At 42.7% G+C, this 25,754-nt stretch overlaps 2 protein-coding genes across 3 annotated transcripts; both read right to left on the reverse strand.

Moving 5' to 3' along the window:
- Positions 1-12,346: 12,346 nt before the first annotated feature.
- LOC136501001 (methionine aminopeptidase 2B-like) lies at positions 12,347-16,860 on the reverse strand. Its single transcript, XM_066496489.1, has 14 exons — positions 16,532-16,860; positions 16,210-16,316; positions 15,704-15,800; positions 15,107-15,230; positions 14,955-14,991; positions 14,766-14,873; positions 14,514-14,613; positions 14,267-14,412; positions 14,071-14,162; positions 13,854-13,948; positions 13,467-13,563; positions 13,218-13,361; positions 12,799-13,016; positions 12,347-12,718 (listed from the first exon to the last, which is right to left on the reverse strand). The coding sequence occupies exons 2-14, from the start codon at positions 16,224-16,226 to the stop codon at positions 12,608-12,610; spliced, it is 1,386 nt and encodes a 461-aa protein (XP_066352586.1). The 5' UTR covers positions 16,227-16,316; positions 16,532-16,860; the 3' UTR covers positions 12,347-12,607.
- Positions 16,861-18,710: 1,850 nt separating this feature from the next.
- On the reverse strand, positions 18,711-23,730 carry LOC136501745 (protein CHUP1, chloroplastic-like). 2 transcript variants are annotated; one of them, XM_066497279.1, is made up of 8 exons: positions 23,605-23,730; positions 21,622-22,443; positions 20,574-21,527; positions 20,330-20,461; positions 20,053-20,234; positions 19,836-19,947; positions 19,252-19,395; positions 18,711-19,007 (listed from the first exon to the last, which is right to left on the reverse strand). In XM_066497279.1, the coding sequence occupies exons 2-8, from the start codon at positions 22,402-22,404 to the stop codon at positions 18,924-18,926; spliced, it is 2,391 nt and encodes a 796-aa protein (XP_066353376.1). In that variant the 5' UTR covers positions 22,405-22,443; positions 23,605-23,730; the 3' UTR covers positions 18,711-18,923. The 2 variants fall into 2 exon arrangements, with proteins under 2 accessions (XP_066353376.1, XP_066353375.1); XM_066497278.1 differs by having other exon boundaries at positions 23,155-23,727.
- Between the last annotated feature and the right edge of the window lie 2,024 nt (positions 23,731-25,754).

Below are 25,754 nucleotides of genomic sequence, written 5' to 3' on the forward strand. Positions count from 1 at the left end.
GAGGGCCATCCACATCGTTCTTATCATAATTTGCATATGGAACCATGGATTTTCAAAGCACTTGCAGATTACCTTAGTTCAAGAGGGCTTTTAAAGAGTACAAGAGGGGTTACTGTAGAAGAACAACTAGCAATATTCATGTACATGCTTGTATAAAATGCAAGTTTTACTGCACTGTGTGATAGGTTTCAGCACAGTGGAGACACAATGCATAGACATATCACAACAACCTTGAAGGGTCGAGATGGCGGACTAGAGGGGGGGTGAATAGTCTTTTCTAAAAATAATCACGTTGGCTAACCGATATAAATGCGGAATTAAAATAATCGGTCTAGCCAAGACTACACCCCTCTATATATATTCACTAGCACATTGAAAAGATACTAATTATGCAACTAAGGTGCCGGGCTAGCTAGAGCTCTCCTAAACAATTCTAGAAGCAAGGTCACCCAAACCTATGCCACTATTACTTTAAGCAACAAGGGAGCTCTTACACATGCTAGTAAGCAAAAGCACAAAGCTAACCAAGCTTACTAGCAATGCTCAATAACAAGGCAACCAATGCCTAATTAGAGAGCGCAAATACTTAGCTACATAAACTAAGCAATGTGACTAATAAGGTTACTAAAACCAAATTAGCCACGTAAGAGAGCTACTTCTATGCTACACAAGCAAGAAGGTAATTAGCAAGTTACACAAGCTATCTAATTACAAGAGCAACTACATAAGCTTAATATGTATAAAAGTAATTGCAAGCTTGTGTAATGGGGATGCAAACCAACGGGAAGAACAAGGTTGACACGATGATTTTTCTCCCAAGGTTTATGTGTTTGCCAACACGCTAGTCCCCGTTGTGTCGACCGCTCACTTGGTGGTTCGGCGGCTAATTAGCATCACCCGCTAAGCCCGCATATCGGGCACCGCAAGAACCTACCCCTTGAGTGAGGGTAGCTCAATGACACGCTTTACTAGAGTTGCTCTTCGCGGCTCCCGCGGGGCGAGCACAATGCCCCTCACAAGCACTTCTCCGAAGCACCGCACAAGCTTCTTGCAGGCTTCAACGGAGACCACCACCAAGCCATCTAGGAGGTGGCAACCTCCAAGAGTAACAAGCACCACCGGCTTGCAACTCGATCACCTAGTGCCACTCGATGCAACCTTATGATGCAATCGCACTAGAATCACTCACTCACACAATCGAATGATCACTATCAAGTGTATGTGTGATGCAGGGCTCCCAAGCACTCATAAGCATGGACACTAAGTCCCCTTAGGTGCTCAACACCAGCCATGGCTGAGGGCCACTTCTATTTATAGCCCCAAGGGCTAAACTAGCCATTACCCCTTCACTATGCGTTTTTCGAGCCGACCGGACGCTCCAGTCGTGTTGACCGGACGCTGGACCTCATCGTCCGGTCGCCCGATGACAGCCACGTGTCACCTACGTTCAACGGCATTCTTCCAATCTCAACGGTCTTCTTCTGACCGAACGCAACAGCTTCAACTGACCAGATGCTAGACCCTTAGCGTCCGGTCATTTACAGTAAGGTACCGACCTTGACCGGACATGTCCGATCGCATGTGATCGGACATAGCCCAGCGTTTGGTCACTCTCTAGCTTCTGCATCACCGTACGTCAGCCTGACCGGATGCACCCTGCCAGCGTCTGGTCACTTTCAGCGTCAGCGTCCGGTCACTCTCTAGTGACACTGCTTCTCCCAACAATAGGACCGGACATAGCCTTCAGCGTTCGGTCACTTTCAGAGCTAGCGTCCGGTCGACTGACCGACGCTGCACGCTGACTGCCACTACTGACCGGACGCTGAGCCTCAGCGTCCGGTCACTGCATGACCAGAGTCCGATCCATTCTGTGGGACCTTTCTCATCTCTGTTTCTTCACCGAGTTGATCCACATCAACTCCAACTTCATCTCCTTTGTAAATGTGCCAACACCACCAAGTGTTCACCACCATGTGTATATGTGTTAGCTTTTCACAATCATTTCCCAAAGGGTTAGCCACTCAACTTGTCACGCCACTCAATCCTAGCGACGATGCAAAGTTAGATCACTCGAGTGGCACTTAGATGACCGATATGCAAACAAGTTTGCTCCTCTTGATAGTACGGCCATCTATCCTAAACCCGGTCATAAACTTCTCTACACACCTATGACCGATGAAATGAAATGCCCTAGGTTATACCTTTGCCTTGCGCATTCCATTCCACCTCCTCCAATGTTGATGCAACACATGCACTAACACGATCAACAATGATATCATCCACTTCATACCATCACGTGATCATATTGGTTCATCGATCTTGACTTCACTTGTTCTTCACCGTTGCCATCGTCCATCGGCGCCAAGTCTTGCTCAAGCTTCACCGCCACGCGGTCCATCACTCCAAAGCCTTCGACTTGCCCTTCACGCTTGCAACCGGTCCATCAAGCCAAGTCTTGTCTTGATCTTCTCCACCTTGATCACATTACTCAATGTCATGTCTCATGTGCATTTAAGCTCCTTCATCATCACATGTGTGAGCTTTGCAACATCTCCAAGCCATTTTCACCTTCATGGCATATGTTGCTCACACACATGTACCTGTGGACTAATCACCTGTGTATCTCACATAAACACAATTAGTCCACCTAGGTTGTCACTCAATTACCAAAACTACACAAGGACCTTTCAATCTCCCCCTTTTTGGTAATTGATGACAACTCTACAAAGATATATAAATTAAGCTCTTTTGGATTCATGTTGCTTGCCCAAGCAATTTTACCATGTGTAAATGATTTTGGGCAAGTATCACAAACCCAAAATGGTAGTATTAGCTCCCCCTACATATGTGCTAGAGTGTTTGATTTTAAGCTTGCATATATACATAGATTGAAATTGTGGGAGAGTAATTACTACCAAAAGATGCTAAGGTGTATAGAATAAACCTTTGAAGTGTGATACCAATCGTAGTTGCACCTTTAAGTTCATCCTTAGCACCATGGTTAGCTAGATGACACTTGGAAATAGAAACACTAGATAACTCATGAGATCAACATTAAAAATAAGATACTAGCATTATTTGAAAGCATAACAAGTGTCTAGCTATCATCCTAAGCATGCTAGTTATCAAATCATCATTCAAGTTCTATAACTAGCATACAACACACAAGCATGCATATTGAATTTAAGAACTTATGCAATGCAAGCAAGCACATGAATATGCACATATCAAATGCAATCAATCAAAGTTCATGAGCTTGCTCCCCCTACTTGTGTGCTTCTCTTGTCCAAACTCCAATGTTGCTTCCCTCTTTGTTCATGTCCATGTCCTATCTCTTCCCTTTGTACTTATGTTTGTACAATCTCTCCCCCATGTCTTTCATATCTTTGTACAATTTCTCCCCCTTTGTCATCAATTTCTATAAAAGGTATGCTTCTTATTGATGCAAAGGTATGTACTTTAGGGTAGATGGTTGAGACTTGAATCTTGCCTTTTTGATGGACATTACTTGATTGTTGGAATGACACTACTTGTAGATACCATTTATAACTTGTAACTTGTACTACTTGTATCTTATTATTCTATACATGGGTCATCCTTTTTATATACTTGAGCTCTTGTAGGTGAGGGATGCATTCTTTATTTGATGATCACTTAAAGTTGAGGATCACTTGTGGAACCATCGTCTTGCATGATAGATATCACTTGTATAATTGATACTATATGTAGATGTGATACCATTTGAAATAATTTTCTATTTTGGAACCACTTGTTGGATTCATCAAATTTTGATCATTTTCTTGAACATTTGCTATTTTAATGAGTACCACTTATAGGATATCACTTGTAGGTTGATCTAGACATTACTTAGGAATTCTTGATGAATACTTGAGTCTAGATACCACTTGAAACATACAAACTAGATATCCATTTGCATTGTTGTCTTATGCTTGTACTCTTATCATTATTATGAACTTTTATGGTGACTTGATCTAAATTGATTTGCTTAAGCTTTCAAGTCCGGTTTGAACCAATGACAAGCTTCTTCACACCTCTTTTAAGGGTTATCTTGTCAATGTTGTACTTGTTACTTGTTTAGCAATCCAAATTTAAATCAAGTACTTGGGTTTACTAGCTCATGAACAAATTCACATACTAACCACTAGATCAAATAATCATTCAAGCAATAATAGTAGGCTATGAATTGAAACATTTTATTTGTTATGCATGATCCTATGAAGCATGTACTATATGCACTAACTGCATACTAGTAAGGGATGAAATGATCATGCACATTACAATAATACCTTTGCTATATTGGAGTAGAGGATAGTCACATAGATTCCAATTCATTACTCCAATAGCAATGTGAAGTCTAATTTGAAGCTTGGTGAAGACCAATAGATACCAATTTGAATTTCATTCTTCACCCATATGACATGAATACCTCTTATGATCAAGTGCACTTTCTTGTTGTGGTTGACTTGCTTCATCTTTTGATTCTTGCTTGCATGAGAGAACTATTTGGAATACCACTTGAAATAACTAGCTCTTTTTGGGTGTTGCTTGCTTTTCTTGATCAATCCTTTTTTATTGCTTCAACTAAGCATCTTAAATGTCCCTCAAATCACCACTTCCATGTTAGCCTTCCAAGTACCACACTTGGTTTACCTATTCATAGGCGGCAAGCCCCTACACTAGGGAGAAGTGACCTCTCTCCAAGAACCATTCTTGATACTCACTTGTTTGTATACTTTCATAAGACATATATCCATTCAAACCACTCACTAAATGTCATCTCATGAATCTATCCAACACAAATCAATCCAAACTTGATTACTAATCAATTTATCCATTCAAACATCTTATAGCAAGCAACTTTGCATATTTATCCAATTCAATCAACTCATATGCATCGAAATGAAATGATCAACAAGAGATATACCTTGGTTAGCTCATGATCATCCAATTAGCAAGCTTTCAACTCAAATATTTGCAAGCCATCAAATAATCCAATAAATCACCACAACTTGAATATGACACTTGTATGTTGTAGCACTTGGACTTCACTCAATTTTCACTTAGCATTGGGTTGGATATGCACTAAGCTTCAATGCTTGATTCAACATATGATGGTCAATATAAAAACAATTAAATCAAGCCTCCAATGCCAATGGTACCTACACACATTCATCCACCTTTTGATGGTACCCAAACAATTTTGGGTCCTCTCAAGTTAGGTGCAACATACTTAGGCATAGCCTTAGTATGAATAGCGGGATGTTTTGCAATAGCAACCATAGAGGTACCATTACCATCCTTTCTAAGCACATCATGATCATTAATTGAAATAGGCTTAGAAATATCACCTAGGGGACATGAATGTGCCATGTGTCCCCTTTCTCGGCATGAGTAGCACTTTCTCTTTGCTTGAGCCTTTTCTTCCTTGCTCATGTGGTGCTTCTCATTGCCTTGCCTCTCATAGATTGCTTGAGCCTTCTTCTTAAGCTTGGTAGGACACTTAGAGGCAAAGTGTCCCATATTTCCACACTTGAAGCACTTGATGTGAGCATAATCTTTCTTCTCATCTTTATTCTTGCTCATCATCTTGGCATCTTGAGTTTGCATTGGATGCCTTGCCTTTCCACCCCTTCTTGTTTTCTTCTTCATCATCATCAAGTCACCACCATCTTCATGGTTGATCTTGATTTGAACTTGGGGTGTCTTTTCTTGCTCAACTTGTGGCTTTGGTTGAGGCTTCACTTGTTGCTTCACCAATTGCTTGGTTGGGCACATTGAGGTGAGGTGACCTCAAGTGCGGCACTTGAAGCACTTAACATGCCTTAGCCTCTCTTCTTCTTTCTTCAACTTGAGCTTTTCTTTATTGGGGCAACCATTTGCAAGATGTCCCACTTCATGGCACTTGAAGCACATGAAATAAGAGAGCTTCTCTTGTTCTTGCTTCTTCATCTCTCTTACATATCTTCTCTTGCCCCATCTTTTGCCCTTGATCTTGCTCTTGTTGAAGCCAATGCCACTTATGTCATTGCGGCTTTCTTGATGATTGACTTTGCTAGTCTTGAAGCCGACTCCACTCTTGTCACCAAAGCTTCTTTGAGTCTTCAACATATGCTCAAAGGTGACTTTTGAGTTGTAGCACCTCTCTAATTTGTTGCTCAATTTCTTCACTTGTTCATTGAGCTCATTGTTCTCCTTCAAAAGGTTAGTCTCACAAGATATAGAAGTAGAACAAGCATCTATATGTGAAGAGCATGTCATTTCTAGTAAATCATCACAAGAGGTGGATACATGCTTCTTGCCTACATCACAAGGGTTAGTAATAATATGTGATTGATCAATTGACCCATGTGATGAGCTCTCATCATTTTTAAGTTTCTTTGTAAACATTTTAATGAGAGAAGCATGCTTTTCTAATAAATCATCATGAGATGCAAGTAGTGTCTCATGATTCAATTTTAGCTCATCATGTGAAGATTTATAAGCATTAAGTAGTTTCTTATGTTCTTCACAAGAGTTCTTTAGAAATGAGTTTTCATTTTCTAATTTCAATGTTTTAGCTCTCTCATTTTCTAAAGACATGGTCATGCTAGCAAGTCTACTAACAAGCTCATCATATGAATCAACATGATCAACCACATCATCATTTGATACCTTGGTGTCACCTTGTGACATAAGACAATGTGGTGTAGTTGGAGAGCATGTAGTAGCATCTTCATCATGGCTTGAGCATGAACCATCATCACCATCAAGTGTGCATGGGGTAGCATCATCACTTGCAACACTTGTGGCATCATCATCAACCTTGTCAAGTGAACTTGTAGTAGATCGATTATTATCATCACTTGACCATGAGGTGGTGCAATCTTCCACAATCACCAAATTGTGGTCATGCTCGACACACTCATGCGCCTCCTTCTTAGGCTCATCCTCCTTCTTGAATTTACCATCATCCCATGTGGAGGAATCACCGTAGAAGGCTTGGAGTGCTAGCCACATATCATGAGCGTTCTCCAAGTCCCACACACGTCTAAAAACATCATCATGTAAAGCACACGTTAGATAATAAAGAGCACGATGATCAAGTTGTAAGCAATCCTCTTGTGCTTGGGTTAGGTTGTCCTTATCCAAAGCATCACGAGAAAAACCAACAACAATGATCCACCATGCCTTAGGACCCAATTCACGGAAATGATCAAGCATATGATGTTTCCACCGTGCATAGTTTGTGCCATCAAAAATGTGTGTCACAAACAACCTCTAGCCCAAAGTTCGCCATCCTCTCGGGTCGGTGAAGACCACAAAAGAGAGACATGTCTCTGATACCACTTGAAGGGTCGAGATGGCGGACTAGAGGGGGGTGAATAGTCTTTTCTAAAAATAATCGCATCGGCTAACCGATATAAATGCGGAATTAAAACAATCGGTCTAGCCAAGACTACACCCCTTTATATATGTTCACTAGCACCTTGCAAAGATACTAATTATGCAACTAAGATGCCGGGCTAGCTAGAGCTCTCCTAAACAATTCTAGGAGCAAGGTCACACAAACCTATGCCACTAGTACTTTAAGCAACAAGGGAGCTCTTATACATGCTAGTAAGCAAAAGCACAAAGCTAACTAAGCTCACTAGCAATGCTCAATAACAAGGCAACCAAGCACAAAGCTAACTAAGTTCACTAGCAATGCTCAATAACAAGGCAACCAATGTCTAATTAGAGAGCGCAAATACTTAGCTACACAAACTAAGCAATGTGACTAACAAGGTTACTAAAATAAAATTAGCCACGCAAGGGAGCTACTTCTATGCTACACAAGCAAGAAGGTAATTAGCAAGCTACACAAGCTATCTAATTACAAGAGCAACTACACAAGCTTAATATGTATAAAAAGTAATTGCAAGCTTGTGTAATGGGGATACAAACCAATGGGAAGAACAAGGTTGACACGATGATTTTTCTCCCGAGGTTCACGTGTTTGCCAACATGCTAGTCCCCGTTGTGTCGACCGCTCACTTGGTGGTTCGGCGGCTAATTAGCATCACCCGCTAAGCCCGCACGTCGGGCGCCGCAAGAACCTATCCCTTGAGTGAGGGTAGCTCAATGACATGCTTTACTAGAGTTGCTCTTCACGGCTCCCACGGGGCGAGCACAATGCCCCTCACAAGCATTTCTCTGGAGCGCCGCACAAGCTTCTTGCGGGCTTCGACGAAGACCACCACCAAGCCGTCTAGGAGGTGGCAACCTCCAAGAGTAACAAGCACCACCGGCTTGCAACTTGATCACCTAGTGCCACTCGATACAACCTCACGATGCAATCGCACTAGAATCACTCACTCACACAATCGAATGATCACTATCAAGTGTATGTGTGATGGAGGGCTCCGAAGCACTCACAAGCATGGACACTAAGTCCCCTTAGGTGCTCAACACTAGCCATGGCTGAGGGCCACTTCTATTTATAGCCCCAAGGGCTAAACTAGCCGTTACCCCTTCACTGGGCGTTTTTCGGGCCGACCGGACGCTGGACCTTAGCGTCCGATCACCTGATGATAGCCACGTGTCACCTGCGTTCAACGGCATTCTTCCAATCTCAATGGTCTTCTTCTGACCGGACGCAGCAGCTTCAACTGACCTGACGCTGGACCCTCAGCGTTCGGTCATTTACAGTAAGGTACCAACCTTGACCGGACGTGTCCGATCGCACGTGATCGGACGCAGCCCAGCGTCCGGTCACTCTCCAGCTTCTGCATCACCGTACGTCAGCCTGACCGGATGCACCCTGCCAGCGTCCGGTCACTTCCAGCGTCAGCGTCCGGTCACTCTCCAGCTTCTGCGTCATCGTACATCAGCCTGACCGGAGGCACCCTGCCAGCGTCCAGTCACTTCCAACGTCAGCGTACGGTCACTCTCCTATGACACTGCTTCTCCCGACAATAGGATCGGACGCAGCCTTCAGTGTCCGGTCACTTTCAGAGCCAGCGTCCGATCGACTGACCGACACTGCACGCTGACTGCCACTACTGACCGGACGCTGAGCCTCAGCGTCCGGTCACTGCATGACCAGAGTTCGGTCCATTCTGTGGGACCTTTCTCATCTTCGTTTCTTCACCGAGTTGATCCACATCAACTCCAACTTCATCTCCTTTGTAAATGTGCCAACACCACCAAGTGTTCACCACCATGTGTATGTGTGTTAGCTTTTCACAATCATTTCCCAAAGGGTTAGCCACTCAACTTGTCACGCCACTCAATCCTAGCGACGATGCAAAGTTAGATCACTCGAGTGACACTTAGATGACCGATATGCAAATAAGTTTGCTCCTTTTGATAGTACGGCCATCTATCCTAAACCCGGTCATAAACTTCTCTACACACCTATGACCGGTGAAATGAAATGCCCTAGGTTATACCTTTGCCTTGCGCATTCCATTCCATCTCCTCCAATATCGATGCAACACATGCACCAACACGATCAACAATGATATGATCCACTTCATATCATCACATGATCATATTGGTTCATCGATCTTGACTTCACTTGCTCTTCACCGTTGCCATCATCCATTGGCGCCAAGTCTTGCTCAAGCTTCACCGCCACGCGGTCCATCACTCCAAAGCCTTCGACTTGCCCTTCACGCTTGCAACCGATCCATCAAGCCAAGTCTTGTCTTGATCTTCTCCACCTTGATCACATGACTCAATGTCATGTCTCATGTGCATTTAAGCTCCTTCATCATCACATGTGTGAGCTTTGCAACATCTCCAAGCCATTTTCACCGTCATGGCATATGTTGCTCACACACATGTACCTGTGGACTAATCACCTACGTATCTCACATAAACACAATTAGTCCACCTAGGTTGTCACTTAATTACCAAAACTACACAAGGACCTTTCAAACCTTTGATGCAATCTCTTCATTAGCTTTTGATTTTGTGAAGCCCCCATCATCTGAGACCCATTGGAAAATATTGACCAATCCATATTTTGCACCTTACTTTCCAGTACATATAACAAATATATGTACTGTTTCAAAATTCTTACCTTTTTCTTACATATATACTAATTACAAAAAGCACATCTTCTCTCCCTTGCAGAACTGCTTAGGAGCGATAGATGGGACTCATGTTCCAATCACAATCAGTGCAAGTAAAGCAGCACCGTATCGGAATAGAAAAGGAACTCTTTCTCAAAATGTGATGCTTGCATGTGACTTTGACCTGAACTTCGTTTATGTTTCCACTGGCTGGGAAGGTTCAACATCAGACGCCGGGGTTCTACGTTCTACCATTAGGTATGGCCTGTCCCACCGTGCCACCGGCACCTGCGGCGACTCCCAGGACAGGCGCGGCAAGGTATAGGGGCGATGGCGTGGCCACCCCACAGCGGCACCGGCGGCGGCGGTGCCCCCTCAGATCTGGTCGGCAGGCAGGAGGAGCCTCGAGCGAGATGAGGGGCGAGCAGATCGAGCGGGATGAGGAGAGAGCAGATCGACAAGGTATGCCCTTTCCTCCTCCCTAGCTCGACAAGGTGCGGCTAGGCCATCGAGCTCCGCGGCCCCCGGCAACAGCCTAGGCAAACCCGCGTGCTCGGCAGCCCCTGGCGGCGGTGCAGCCCCTGATCTAGCTACTTCAACCTTCCCCTCTCCATCGGCATCACAGGGGCGGCTTCCCCTTTCGTGGCTCCAGTCGGGCAAGCAACAACTACAGCTCTGGCATGCTCAGCCCACATAACAGTCCATCACGCCCAGTGCTTCTCTTCTCGTCTGACCCGTGCAAGCTTCCCCTACTCTATCAGATTTCTTGTGATTCAATGATTTTTTGCAACATGCTGATACCCCGCTTGAATGTTGCAGTAGTGCTTCTCTTCTTGAATGTTGAATGTTACAATTTCAATGGTGACATGAAGTTGCAGCCTCCAAGAGCGATCAAGGATAAGGAGAAGTACCATCGGTGACTACCGTACACCGGCCACATAGGTGACGATTGCTATAGGGCATATCTTTTGTATTTTCTTGGACAAAGATTAAGGTCTGGCATCGGCAACTTCTCTAATGTGATCGAAGTCTATTAGTGTCCAGAATGCTATCCGGTGGATGTACAAATCATTTGACATTGTATAGTAAACTAAGAACTAGCTGCTTAGGAAAAACCTTAAAGAATTTATGACAATTCTGATAGTTCTGTTGATCTATTTATCCTTTCTATCTTTACCACATCGATTCTTCTTTCTCTAAAACATACTTGATTACTCGTAAATTCATGGTTAATGCATTAAGTTTTGGATTGTTATAGGTATGGACAAGGTTGTCGCTCGGCCCTTACCGAGTCGGTGAGCCTACGACGCCGCGCACTCCGTGACGATATTATTTTCACGAATTTTGCTTTTTGGATTAATTGTCACTTTAATATTTTCACAGTATTGTTATTTTATCGTGCGATCCTTGTGTTTTTAGTACAAAAGTTTTACTGTCCCGTAACAACGCATGGGCACGCTACCTAGTACTTAAGTAAATTTGGAAATCGATCACCAATTCAGGAGACATCCGTTCCAATTCCAAATCCCTATATATTTGTTTATGCGGCAATAAAATCTGCAAGAGAGTTAGCAACAAGTTTGCAACCATTTTCGCTGTTTTTAAATATGGAATCTACAGCTATAGTAGCATTTAGCGAAGGGTCTCTCCAACGACTAATAGCGAAACTAAACGAGTATAGTGAATTCATAATTTTTAAATAAATTGTAAATGAACGCACGGAGATGTAAAACCCTGAACATCTCTAAGGATCACTAAAAAAAACAAGTCCTTCGTACTATTTACAAACCGGCAACGCGGTGCGCCACGAGGAGCAGCAACCCAGAAAGACGTGCCATTGGCATTGGGAGAATGGGAGGGCCGAGCGACGCAGGTCACTGACTCACGAGGGGCTTTTCAGTAGGATGGTTTTTTTTTTCACAGGAGGTAGTGTTTTCGCTTGAACTGCTTATTAGCCATGGTATATAGAAACCATCAGCCGAACGAGGTGTAAAAAACCACGATTTTTTCAGTAAGTATTAAAGAATTATTGGAATCTTGGAGATGCTGTGTCAGTGGGCACAACGCAATGCCCCGCGAAATCACTCAAACACAACCTTTGCTGGAAATCACGATTTAAACCTTTGCTAGAAATCACTCGAACACCCTCTTTAACCTTTGCTGGAAATGCGTGCGTTATAAGAATAATTACGTTTTGGTAACGCCCAGATCTTGCAGACGAGGATGCGATAAAAAGCACCATGCCAGGCTAGACCCAAGAATGCATTAAAGCCCATGTTCCCAGAAAATTGTATGATGTCCACATGATCTTTATCGAGTTATATCAAATTTTAATACAACGGGGTACCAATTTCAGCTCTTGTGTGGGAAAACAAGTCCCAACACATTCGAAACTCAGGACCAAACTATAGTCCATTGGTCCATCCATAAAGAGATGGTACACCCTTTCAAAAAGAGAGACAGAGAGAGATGGTACACAGGTTGTGCAAAAATGGTGTACTCTGTTCGCACAAACAACCGGTACAAGGAGCCAACTGCTTCAGCCGCAATCAGTAGTCATCGCCTCTGGAAATAACCTCTTTGCAAGTTGGCCGGAGTAAGATGGTGTGCTCAAACTGTGAGACGTAGCTCCCTCTCACGTCGCAAAGGGGAGGGTACGGCTGCCAACAGAGCAAAACAGTGAATAGACATGTCAGCAACAAGGTTAGGTTATGGAGCAGAGACAGAGAGATACACCTACCTGAACGATGCCATTATCGCATAGATTTTTCAGAGCCATTAGGTACTTGGTCTCACCAAGGCGATCCAAGTACCGGCGGCAAAAGGCGAGCGTTCCAAAGTTGTTGTTGATTGTCCCAAGTAGTTGCTTGGCCTTTGCTAACCGCAAAGGCACATGTCCAACATCAAAGTTCTTCATGTAATGACTGCATTCCAAGTCCTCCCTGACAAATCCCTTCCCTGCAAACATCATGAAACTCATCAAGTGTGCACTGTGCCAAGTCTTCAAGGACTTAAAACATGTCCAAGTAGGGACAAGAAATTGATGTTTGGGTCATTATATTATATTTAAGTAAGTGTTTTTTTGTTGCAAAACAGTTATGACATAATATTGTACTCCTATCTTTCTATCTCTGAGTTCAAGCTACATAATTAACATACCCGTAGATCCAAAAGTTTCAATGGCATAAAACTCCCCCTCCTCCATTTTTGCTTGTTCTCCGCCTTTCACTATTGGAACTGATTTCCCAGCATGGATTTGATATGGCCCAATGCTATGTCCATTGAGGTTCCGAACACTTTTAACTGTCACACAAGCAACAAAGTAGTTTGAGTTATGATTCGTTTTTCACTATACGTTATTTTCGCACAGCAGAAAATCAGAAGCTGCGTATGACTACTTTACATTACCCTGGAAAACTTTCCCATTGATTTCAACCTCATATGATTCCATAACTTCTTGGATTGCAGCACCAACATCACCAAGCCGTGCATCTATTCCAGCTTCCTGAAATGACATAATAATCAAATCATTTGGATGTTCAATGTGTGCATGCTCAACAGAGAAATAATCTCAGACAACCATGGTCATTAACAGGACAGGAGAAATTGAATTAGGCAGGCAAATTTTATAGTAGCAGCTAGAGATGCCAATCCATACAATATTTGTCTAGTGGAAATCAGTATTCTAATGAACACATGAACATGATGCACTTGAGCAAAACATCTCAGTTCGGTACAATCAAACAGTGCAGGAAAAGGCAGCCTACAGAGTGCAGAGAAAAACATCGAAATTACCTTGATCCCTGTATTCGTGGCATCTCTCGTTGCTTGAAGCAATGGATCGAACATAGGATTGAATGCAACAGTAAATGCACAATCAACAATGTACCCTAGAACATATATCAAGTTAGTGTTTGCAATTAAAAAAATATTGACTAATTGATGAGAATTCCACACAAGTAGTCACATCAACAAACCAAAGACAATAAATAAAACAAAATCATTGACAGACCATCTATATGAGTTCCAAAATCCAGCTTCATCACATCATCATATTGTAGCACAGTTTTGTCACCCGCATTTGGAGTCCAGTGAGCTGCAACCCTAAGAATTGCATTTTTCTTCCATCAATTCTTGAACCGAATGAAAAGTTGGAAACACATCTAAGCATACCAAATTAACAGAAACACTATAAAAGAATGCCATACCAATTCAAGGAGCATCCAGTTGGAAAAGCAATGCCAGCTTGCAGTCCATTCTCCTTGATAAGTTTCCGGACCATGTTTTCCAATGTTTCACATAGATCAACCATTAACATTCCAGGCTTTATGATGCTCCTCATATATTTCCGCACCTAGCAAATAAGAATATACATACGTTGTAGAATTGCAACCAACATATAGAATAGAATAAAAGTTGTGCTGCACATAAATTACAGAGGGTGTATATTTAAACCTGTCTGTGAACTTCTGCTGCTCGTCGAACAGAGTTGTACATTGGCTTTTGCAGTCGTTCCAGCTCCCTCTTTTCCTCACTAGTTGTTCTCCACAAATTACTGAATAACAATAGTGTATAGATTTGTAAGAGTTACTGGTAGTTCATTATATTAGTTCATAACTGGTGGTGCTTAACAAGATGGTGAAAATCCTTTTCCCCCCAATACATAGGATAATTTAATTCAATAGAACTTCAGCTACTTGCACTTACTCATCCTTATATTGTTGGATTTCACCCTCAGGAAATTCTCCTGACGGGAAAAGCTCATCAACAGGTATTGATGGAGGATCTGTCTGCTGAAGGGGGTCCTTCTTCTTTCTACAGAAGAGATGAAAAATCCTTGTGAAATGAAACAGGACAAACAATAAAAGTATGGTTCAACTCAACAGCAGAACTCACTTGGATTTGTTTTTCTTCTTTTTCTTCTTTACAGCTCCTGAAGAATACCCATTTCAAAAGACAGATGTTAGACTAACCCCACCTCAAATGCTAGATATTACAGAATAGCCTTCAGCTTTTATAGGAAAATTTTGGCAAGGTAGAGTTGTCACCTGGTGCTCCATCTTGAGATGGACCATCAGCTTGTGCTTCATCATCATCATCCTCTGGTGGTGAGGACTGAGCTGCAAGAACAGAATGATTGCTGTTTGCAGCTTTGTCTTTAATCAAATTATCCTGCAAAAGAAAAATGGATGTTAATTGGTATGAAAACAAAAATACAGAAAACCAAGGGTCAAGCATGAGAAATGTGCCATATAAGAATCCAAGATCCATACAATAAAGTTGTTATCACTTGTTCAAGTCTTCTAATCATTTCACTTTCAAACTGAACTGGAAAATCTACCCACCTCATCTAGTCAAAAGTTTAGTGACCATTTTTAGGACAATTTTGGCCATTACTTACAAGTGACTTCAGACAAAGCATGATTGAAACACGGAACAAATGAAGAGGCTAAAATTGACATGTGAGTATGCAAGACAATGACCAGTTATCATGACTAGAACGGCCACCTCCGCAAACGAAATACTCCTTCAGTTCTCAAATAGATGCCAAGGAAAATATACTCAACTTTGTGCAGAACAATACTACTGTCTAGTGATTCATTTCATGGGTCATGGAAAACAAAGGAACTGCTGCAGCTACTTACTTTTGTTTCATCATTTTGTCCAACATGCAGTGCCTCCATCTCCTTGGTTGTTGCATCAACTGCAGCCATTTTGTATATTTCTAAGGCAGGTTCAAACCTGAATACACAGGATAAACAAAACTGTAAGACCCAATATGTCTCAGATAAACTACATTTCAAAGAAATGTACCTGCATTATAAAGCAAATGAGTATTAATGTATTATCTCAGCTATTCACAAGTGTCAGAAACTTGACACGCTCATAAATGATAAAGCCATTGATAACAATATTTGGCTTACCAGTATTTGCTCATTAAACTCAGTAAGCAAAATGCATGATTTAGAGTCCGGTCAAGACTGCTCGTTAATTAAACAAAATTATGCACAAATTGTTCAATGCAGTGGCATTTAGTTACATGTATACACCACAAGTGAACAAACTGTACCACGTGTGTTCTTGTGCACTCAACCTAGCAACAATATGAAATCCTTTGTTGAATTCGTTTTTCTCTCATTTGTTGGTTTACCTGGGAAATTTGGACATTGGCTTGCAAGATAGATGAGAGACTACACGGTCATATCAATTCAGGAAAGGGACAGAGCCGGCCGCTTCATCTGAAGCTCACTGCAACAACTATTATAGAACTCATAAGTGGGCAGCTACTTCTAGCACCAAAACACGGCACTTAGTGCACTTGGGGTATTCACGGGATACACAACTAGCATGTCACAAATCTTTAATCTCATCTTCAAAAGCTATGTTACATGTAGAACAGATTTTAGGCATCGCAATATCTGCACAGAGAACATGGATCAACACCGACGGGGTTAGCCGGAGCACATACATACCTAGGCGGCGCGTGCGGGAGTAAGCCGGCGGGGCGGGCGAGCGGGCGCTGGACTCGACAGCCCCTCTTACGGTTTGGTGGCGGGGGAGGTGGCGTGGCACCTGGCGGAAGCCACCGGCCGTCAGGAGGAGTAGGACCCGAGGGGAGGCGGATAAGGAAGCGGAGATGCGGAGATGGTGACGAGCTGCCGGCGGGGCCGGTGGCTGGTGGCCGGCGGCGTCGCTCCCGCACAGTGGCGAACTCGCGATGCGGCCGAGGGAGAGGGAGAGGGAGAGGGAGAGGGAGGTGGGAGTCGCGGCGGACAGTGGAAGGATTGCGGGCGAGGGCAAGGACCTTCTTGCATCTTGTCCTAATGGTCAAACGCGGGCTGGCATGTCCCTTGAGCCTGCAACGTAATTTGTGACAGCCCACGTCCACCACCAAAACTAATTTGGAAAAAATCTAATTTTCTTGCTTCAACTGTCACGATATTCAGCCAGTTCGCTGGGTTGTTTCTAAGTTAATAAGTCCGGCTGGTGCTGGTTCGTTGTGAGAGAAAAATATTATATCATAGCTGATAAGCCTTGGCTGAAACTAACGAACGAACAGGCTAATTACTTCCTAAACTATAAAAAGAGTTTTTTACCCTTTTAAATTTTAAATTTTTTTGCACTTTAGATAGTTTTGATTTGATAAATCAGACTAAGTCGAAAGTTCACAAGCTAAATCAGACTAGAAATATTTTAAAAAATAAAATCATAAAAATAAATTTTGAAAAATTTATCTAAATTTTTACATGAGAAAAATAAAGCAATCGACCATTTTCGGGTCCACTTTTACATGAGGAATTTTCAGGTCCTAGTGGGTTCAGGTGAGGGTGAGTGTTTACAGCCGAAAGGTAGTTCGAGGCCAGGTCGTGTTTGAGTTTTCGGATTTCAGGTTCGAGCATGCGGGCGCTCCACCCCACCCTAACCCGCCCCGTTGTATCCCTATTCTACATAGTCTGAACAATCAATATAGATTGATTATAATAGATGACGAACATCGACTGATTATAATAGATAATGAGAGTTTCTACTAGCAAATAAGAACCAAAATGAGTCCATAAATATTCAAACAATTTCAAGCTAGGCATCATAAAATAGAGCATGATTTTAGAAAAAAAATAAAACTAGTTTCGTAATTTTCTGAGGTAAAACAAATTCTATATGAATTTTCTAAGATTAAACTAGATTTTGAGCTTTCTAATTGCATTATTTTCACATGTAACAATACTTGTATAGTTTTTTTTTTAATTATTATTATGAATTTTTGGACTTTTTAAAATATTTCTAGTCCATTTACCTCACCAAATTTTCAACTTAGTCCGATATACCCCCTCTGACGTGACGCTACAATAGCAAAAGCCACCACCAAAAGTGCCTAAGATGAAAAAAAACGGTTTTAAAAGTTGAAGGAGGATAAAAAACTAATTTTATAGTTTAGCGAGCAAAATAGGACGGTCACGATAGTTAAATGAGGTAAATCAGACTTTTTCTAATTAGTTTTGTGGAGCAGGCCAAATGGGCTCGTGGTATCCCCGTTGGCCAATCGTAAAAAAGTCTCTTTTACCCCTACGAACTGCAGTTGCCTCATAGTTTAAAACCAGATCTGAATCTTCCTCCTATCAACTATCAAAACCATTTCAAGTATTGTTTATTTTAGTTTTTTTATTCGCTTCAGCCTAGCGTAACGAGCTGGTTTTTAAAAAGCTAGAAAACTGTCTTCTGATAAAAAAAAAACTAAAAGCTAGAAAACACGTTCAAATGAGCTTTTGTTGCTTTCAGTGTTCTGAGAAGCTAAAAATATATTAAAAATCAATAACAAGAAGACAATAGTCAGAAACCAAAAGTCAGAAAGACAAAAAGGCTAAAAACTATAAATCAAACAAACATACCCGAATGGATAGAGTATTGGACAATACAACATATCTTGCTTCTTTTTACAAGAAAGAAACGTATGTCGAATGTTAGCACTGGTTGCACTCCTTTGGTACCTTTGACGGAGACAGCGGCGGCGCCCAGATTATTGCAATCGCGTCCAGATTTGACTTTTAACAGTACTTGTGATTGTGGATCATGATCGTGCATTGACTCAATTCAAAAGAACCACCGCTACTCGGTGCTCACCAGACACAAAACAAAAGCATGTCCCAGTGAATTTTCTATTTCACAGCAACAGCAAGTTACTGAAAGCCGGCGGGTCCCTTCAGCCCACCACACGTGTTAGACTGTTGGAGAGCATACATATCTTACACATCACAAACACACCACACATGCAAACATCACACAACCAAAAACCGTTTCTGTTATGCTTACTGAGATGGTAAGCCTGAAACTAATCCTCTTCTTCAGTACTACATTGCGGTGCCGCATCTATTGGGTGCTATTTCTGACGTGAACAAGGTTCCTCAGCTCTTCAAATGCATCCATGGTCTCCGCGTCAAAACCTCCAGCAAACTGCAAAAATGAGCTGGGTTTTTAGAACACTTGCAGATTTAAAAACTGGAGAGCATGCGAACTTAATGAGACAATAGGTTCCTGTGATAAGCGTCAGAGGAAAAAGATCTGTTTAATCACATATGGAACTGGAAATAAGGACATGTGAAATGCTTGTGCGTGCGATAAGATATTGTTGGCAGCAAGGTATGTGCAACGTGCGTGAGAGTTTGCCTCGTCTTAAGTTACTGCTATAATGTGTTACCTGATGCATCCTGAAGGCAAATCTCACAGCCTGAAGCAGCATGTACTCCAGAGCTGGATCCTTGTTCAGAGGGCCCATGTATTGAAGCTCCATTGCAACCCTTTTCATGTACATCTTCGCTAATTTCACAGAAGCAAACTTTATCTGCAGTCAAGAAGGAAAAAAACATAAGGGAGCAATCCAACAATATAAAGCAGGTCTTTTACAAGACGATGCTGTTATATAGGTTTTCATGACAGCAACAAAATCTGCAACTGCTGACAAGGAAACAAAAACGGATTCCTGGAGAGGCCGCTAAGGCGCTAACATTCCTTAAGCAACAATGCACAAAAATAATGTATTCAGTATTCTCAAGGAATAGGACCTTTTAGTGGTCATCATACTAAGCACTCTAACTACTGAAAGATATATATGACAGCAATGGGAAACTAATCACTAATTAAAGAAGTAATAGACACAAGCTTTGCTTACTCCAGTAAAGTAGTGTAATACTGCAAGGCCATCTGCAGCTTTCTTGCCTAATGGAAGTGCAAACTCATAATTTATTTAAACCAGAAAAGGGGCAGTCGACACATAATATTTACCTTGCTAATAAGATTGTTATCAAGCATCCAGTCAGTTGGAATATTAAACTCCTTACACTGCCTCATCATAGCCTCTCTTGTCCTTAGAAGGTTGTAGACACCTCTCTCGGTCCTGAATTAAGAATGCCAATCAAATTTTCAGTACTTTGTGCAACTTTATGGGTAATAATTATTAGGTACATGCATATTCATTATATTTCGGTAAACTCGGACATACTTTTCAGATAGTGTAACCATTTTCTTCAGTGCGATTTCACAGGGTAGGCGTGGATCATCTTTATAGTTTGAAACTTCCGATTCCAGCTTCTTCAGGTCCTGGTAGCCAAAAGCTGACTCTCGTAGAGTGTCTGCCTTCCTCTCAGGCCAATCAAAATGCTTCAACACTGCTCTCTCATCCACCTGAGTGTAGCGCAATTAAGTTAAAAGAATAATTTAAGTGGCAGCTCCAATTGAAAATGATTACTCAGAAATCAGTCGGATTGTAATAAACATACTAGGAAGCCAAGTTCATCATCTAGCCACTTCACAAATGCAACCACATCTTCGATATCTTTGTAGGCTGCACTAGTCACCTCCTTAATCAATGATTTCACAAATTCACCTTGAGTCTCAACATCCGCCTTGATCTGCAAATTAAATAAAAAGTTAAAGCACACAGTTAGTGCCAGAACCAGCCCATCAGAGCTATTTGTATGATCACCATATTTTCAATAAGCTAGACTGAGTTTCACTACTTACAGCTTGCAAATGGGATGAGCGATTCTCGATTTCACCAATCATGCTACTCCGCACATTCGCAGAGTTAGCTGCTTCACAGATTCCACCACTGGAAGTATCCTTTTTGGAGTCCCTTCTCATAAGTGAATGGTAGAGCTCTGCGACCTGAGGTGCCCTCTTCATGACCCCAGTACTTTTTGAGGAAAACTTTGGAGGAGGTGGCGGCGGCGGTGGTCGTGGTGGATTTACAGTCGATCCATTTGATGGACCAGAATTTGACACAGAAACAGAAGGTCTTGGTGGAGGATTAGGGATGCGCAACACACGCTTTTCAACATCCAGACACTGTGATTTGCATACTTCTGGCTTGCTGAGAACAAATCTTGAACTTTCAGATCGACCAAAATCATACTTGTCCACAAGAAGGTCACGCTTCTCCCTGATTGTAGGATCCTTATTACAGGCAAATGACTCATCTGTTGCATCCGGAAGGCTGATAAAGGTATCAGATTGCCTTCTTTTAATGATGTTGAAGTCTTGTGCACATCCCTTTGGTCCACCAAGTGAGTGCCTACGTGTTGGGCTTCGTGCTTCTGCAGCTTCAATCCATGCCCTATCAAGGGCTTCCTTTTTAGATGCTTGACAACTCTTATCATTCTGGGACCACTGCTTGATGCGTTCTGCAATGCTGAATTTTATATCAGAACTGTCCTCAGCATTTTTTGCATCACCTTCACCACCATCATCCTCATTAAAAGCCATGACACCATTGCAATCTATATCCGTCATTGCTCTAGCTACTTGATCTGAGTTACAGAGCTCATGGCGTAAACATGAATTGATCCAACGAAGATAAGCAAGCTCCTCAACCTCTGTTAGCCGACTCATTTGCAATCCCTCAACTTGCTTGCTGAGGTTTGCATTTGTGTGCCTCAGCAACGATGCCTCAGCTTGAACCTTTGCAACTATATCACTCTGGTGACAGTATTTAAAGTGCAGAAAGAAAAATTAGTTGAAATATTTTCCATACAAAGTACAAACAGAAAGAATAAAGTTCAAGCAATGGTACCTCTGCATTCTTCTCAAGGCCAGCCAATTTGGATTCAGCTGAAGAGAGCTTAATTGTAAGATTTCGTTTCTGAAACTGTAGCTCTTTGTTTAACCGGCGTAGTTCAACAACTTCAAACTCCAAATTTTCTGAAGGTGTATTGTCCCCATTTGCACTAGGTACCTGGTTGCCATGGCCATCTAATCTTACATTTTCTTCATGATGTTCTACCATAGAAGATAGAGCTGATAATTGTTCAGATATGCTTGTTTTCTCAGCTTCTAATGAAGTCTTCAGTCGTGCAAGCCTGTCAACTTCATCCCTCATAGAATCAAGCTCCTTCTCAAGTTCTGAAACCTTTGGATTTTCTCTGCATTGCCGCAACTCTGACTGTAATGCTAATTCCCTTTCTTTCGACTCACGTAGTTGCTCCCTGAGATGATCCAACTCAAGAAAAAGATCATGGGATGCTGGGGACCTAATACTGTGGCAATCGAAGACATGGGGGTGGACTTGAGCACCAGCAGGTGAACAAGGGAAGTCCCCAATGAGGGATCTTTTAACCCTAGAGTGGTACGGAATCTGTTGGATGGTCTGATTGACATTTTCAACACTTGCAAGAGGTGTTTTTTTACTTGCAACTGCTGCTGTCTTCTTGGTTTTCTTGTCTGCTGTAAACCCTTTGACAATTTGGGAACCCCATGAGGATCCAAACTTAGGTTTCAGAGAACTTGAATTGCTTTTGGAGTCAACCCTCGATCTGCATGGCTTTGTTTGGTTGTCAAACATGATTTCCTCTTTCATCTTTTCCCAGGATCACCACACTCCAAGCACCATTCAACACTGCACATAAATGAGGAAAGTTGTTACTGATATGTAGCAACCAATGTCACCACAAGAAAAATTGAAATAAATAATATGGTCAACTGATTTGTGAAAAATAAAATAAAAAATATGTCCATTCTCAAACTCTCCGTATATAGCCCCACGCAACATAGTACAGCATCTATCAAACTTAGTATTCGGCCAAAGGAGCTCTTAGCAGCAACTCTATGCATGGAACAGTTAATACCGGGACAGACCATTTGAGTTTTAACCCCCAAAAGCCTTCCTTTCTCTAGTTGCTCCCATGAAGCTCTGTTATTCTAGCCTGCTGAGAGTTGCACTGCATTCCTTAGCGATTAAATTGACTACGCCTATCCCTGCACACGGCACTTATATGAAGCAAAAGGAGATTACGAAGGCCTGAACAGTCAAGTTTAGCACTTTTGGTAGGGGCTTAGCCCCTCCAGTTTCCTCAAAAAAAAAGTTTAGCACTTTTGAGTAACCATCTCATTGTGAATCGCTGGATTCCAAAATTTTTCTGGCAGCAGAATAAATAAATAAAATTGTTGAGGTAAACCCATGCTTTCTACTACTACAAAGGAAAAGGGAATGCGTAAGAATAGGACATGGATACTGCGATTGAGTCAGATCCGGGTAAAAATAGCCTGCATTGAGGTTTGGGGGTGCCCCGTTCCGCACAGATGGAAGGGAAGAGAAGGGGCGGCATACCAGGATGGTGGTCGTCGCCGGTGAAGGGCCCAGTGAAGGGGGCGTCGCCGGTGAAGGGCCCCAGTCGTCCTCGCAGCAAAGGAAGGCTTACGGGAGAGGGACCAAAGTTACAGCTATTAAAAAAAAATTGATACTGAAATCCCCTAACCCCAACCCTAAGCAGCTCAAATCTGCGGCATTCCACTCCACCAGAACGAACCTGGTTATGCCCACAAAGCGCCCCGAATCAGCTCAACCTACCTAGCTACTCCAAAGACCGCAGCCACGGCCGCGGTGGCCGCCGGCGTTCAGAATACTGAGGCAGCGAGCAACTGGCACTAGCAGTAGCGGCAGTGGCGCTCTAGCCAATAAATAAAGAAGGAGATCGGCCAGTGCCGAGCGGAATGTGCAGCCGTGGAGCCTGGAGGAGGATGGGGGAAACAAACAAGGGATGGTGCTTCGGATGCTTGCCTCGCCGGCTCGCCCCGAGAGTAGAGAATCCGTCCCCCACGCGCGGATTTTTCAGTGGATTCCTCCCGGGTTCCGAGACGCCACGCGACCGCCTCGAGGTCTCCCTCCCGTGGAGAAGAGAGAGAAGGCGATTGAGGAAGGGGGTTTTGAATTTTGAAATCGGAGATGGGAAAGAAAAAGGTGAGTAGCCGTAGCATGCCATAGCATAGCTCCAGCACGCTGTCGCTGGCTGGAGGCCAGGGCAGGGCAGTGGAGCTTACTGACGTGTGGGGTCCTCTGTGTCCGGTGGTCGGCTTCGGCATTTTGCCTGATTTTTCGCGCCTGTGTCCACCAGTCCATGTCCATGGGCCATGGTCCGTCAGAGCAACCACAATGCGTGAAACAAAAGTTACTCTGCTGTCACCTTGTGCTTAGGCCTCAGGTGAAGCCCATGGGCGGCACGACACGATACGTTAAGGTAATTGTGACTATTGGGCCCGTGCGTAAACAGGTCGTGCTTAAATGGGCCCATGCCATGCCGTGCCTAAACAGGTCGTCGCTGGCTCGCTGCTCCTGCCATCCAGTGGCCCTTTGAGGTCACAGAAATTTTATAGGAAAAATACAGGAACATGGATTTTTTTTGCAATCCGAACAGGCCCTGACGCCCATACTAGCTAATCTCGGAGAGGATGCACGGCTGCTAACCTTGGGCAAAAAAAATACCGAGAACCGAACCAAAAATACCGAAACCGAATTTTTCGGTACCCTATTCGGTTCCTAATTCCCAGGAACCGAAATTACCGAGGTAAATTCGGCTCTTTACCTCGGGGAACCGAATTTACTGAATTTACCAAATTACCTGAAATATGCTGAGTTTGAGTGTTGTTATATTATTGATTGTACTATTGTAGACTATTATATTATGTATTTGTGGTACTCACTCTTATAGTCTTGTGGACTTTTATATGTATATTTATATTGCACTATTATTCTCTATGAAATCATGTCAAAATTAGCTTTTAAACCTGCTATTACATGTCTCTATGATCAGCTCGAAACTGTTCAGTAAATACCAAAACCGAACCGAAAGTACCGAAACCGAATTTTCTCGGTACCGATTTTTTTGAAGGAAGCGATCGGTACCTATTTTCCAAGGAACCGAATTTTTGTGAAAACCGAAGTACCAAACCGATCGGTTCGGTATTATCGAATGGCCATGTTGAACGACTGCCAGTGCCCCTACCAAATCTGTTGCTGGTTGACCCTTACCGCATGTAAACTAAAAAGGATTTGGTATTCTGAGGATGCGTAACAGGATATCTTGAAAGGATTCGAACCAGTTAACAATATGTGGAAAATATAAACTTTTCGCTCTATGGGCAACCATGGGGAAGTCTTACTTGACACTCTCATCTACTTCCTCTTATAATCCGCTTGCCCAATCAACAGACTAGTTAGCCGCTAGAATGGATGACTCCATTACCAACCTATCTGCATTTGATGCTCGCACTACCTATTAAGATAGGCACTGGTGCTGACAAGGGGGTGGCCGCGTAGATAGGGGTGGCAATGGGGCGGATGCAAGTCGGGTGAAGTCCCCGCGGACCTGAATCCAAACCCGAACTCAAACTCAAAACTCAAAATCGCTCCGAACACTGATTCAGGTGAAAATTCACCCTGTCACCAAAATCAGTGGATCCCCGAAACCCACCACTGTATGGCAATACAATAAGGAATTTTGGCAACACATGTATGATATATATTACATATTCACATGTATAAACAAGAGGCAACAAACAACGTACAATTCTTTGACTCAACTTAGAACAAAGTTATTAGTAGCTTACAGAAGCGATTTATTAATAGAAGACATGAGTTTTGATTCAGAGTGATCTATTTGGGGTCTTCATTAGGCATCCTTGGGTGAAACCAAAATCAAAACCAAGCCCGATAAGTTTTGGGTCTGTGAACCCGAAAATCGTGAGTGGAAAATTGCCCCCGCACCTGCACCCGTTGGACCTGAAAACCAAAGGGACCGGATCCAAAAACTGCCCCACCGCCATTCCTAAGTGTAGATGCTTGTCGGTTGTTTTTGCGGATGAAAACTCGCAAGGGTGGGGCCAAAGTGTCAGGAGGAAGAACCTGATCGTTCTATTGGTGACGAGGAAGAA

The sequence above is a fragment of the Miscanthus floridulus genome, chromosome 13 (genome assembly GCF_019320115.1).
Source record: "Miscanthus floridulus cultivar M001 chromosome 13, ASM1932011v1, whole genome shotgun sequence".
Classification (NCBI taxonomy): Eukaryota; Viridiplantae; Streptophyta; class Magnoliopsida; order Poales; family Poaceae; genus Miscanthus; species Miscanthus floridulus.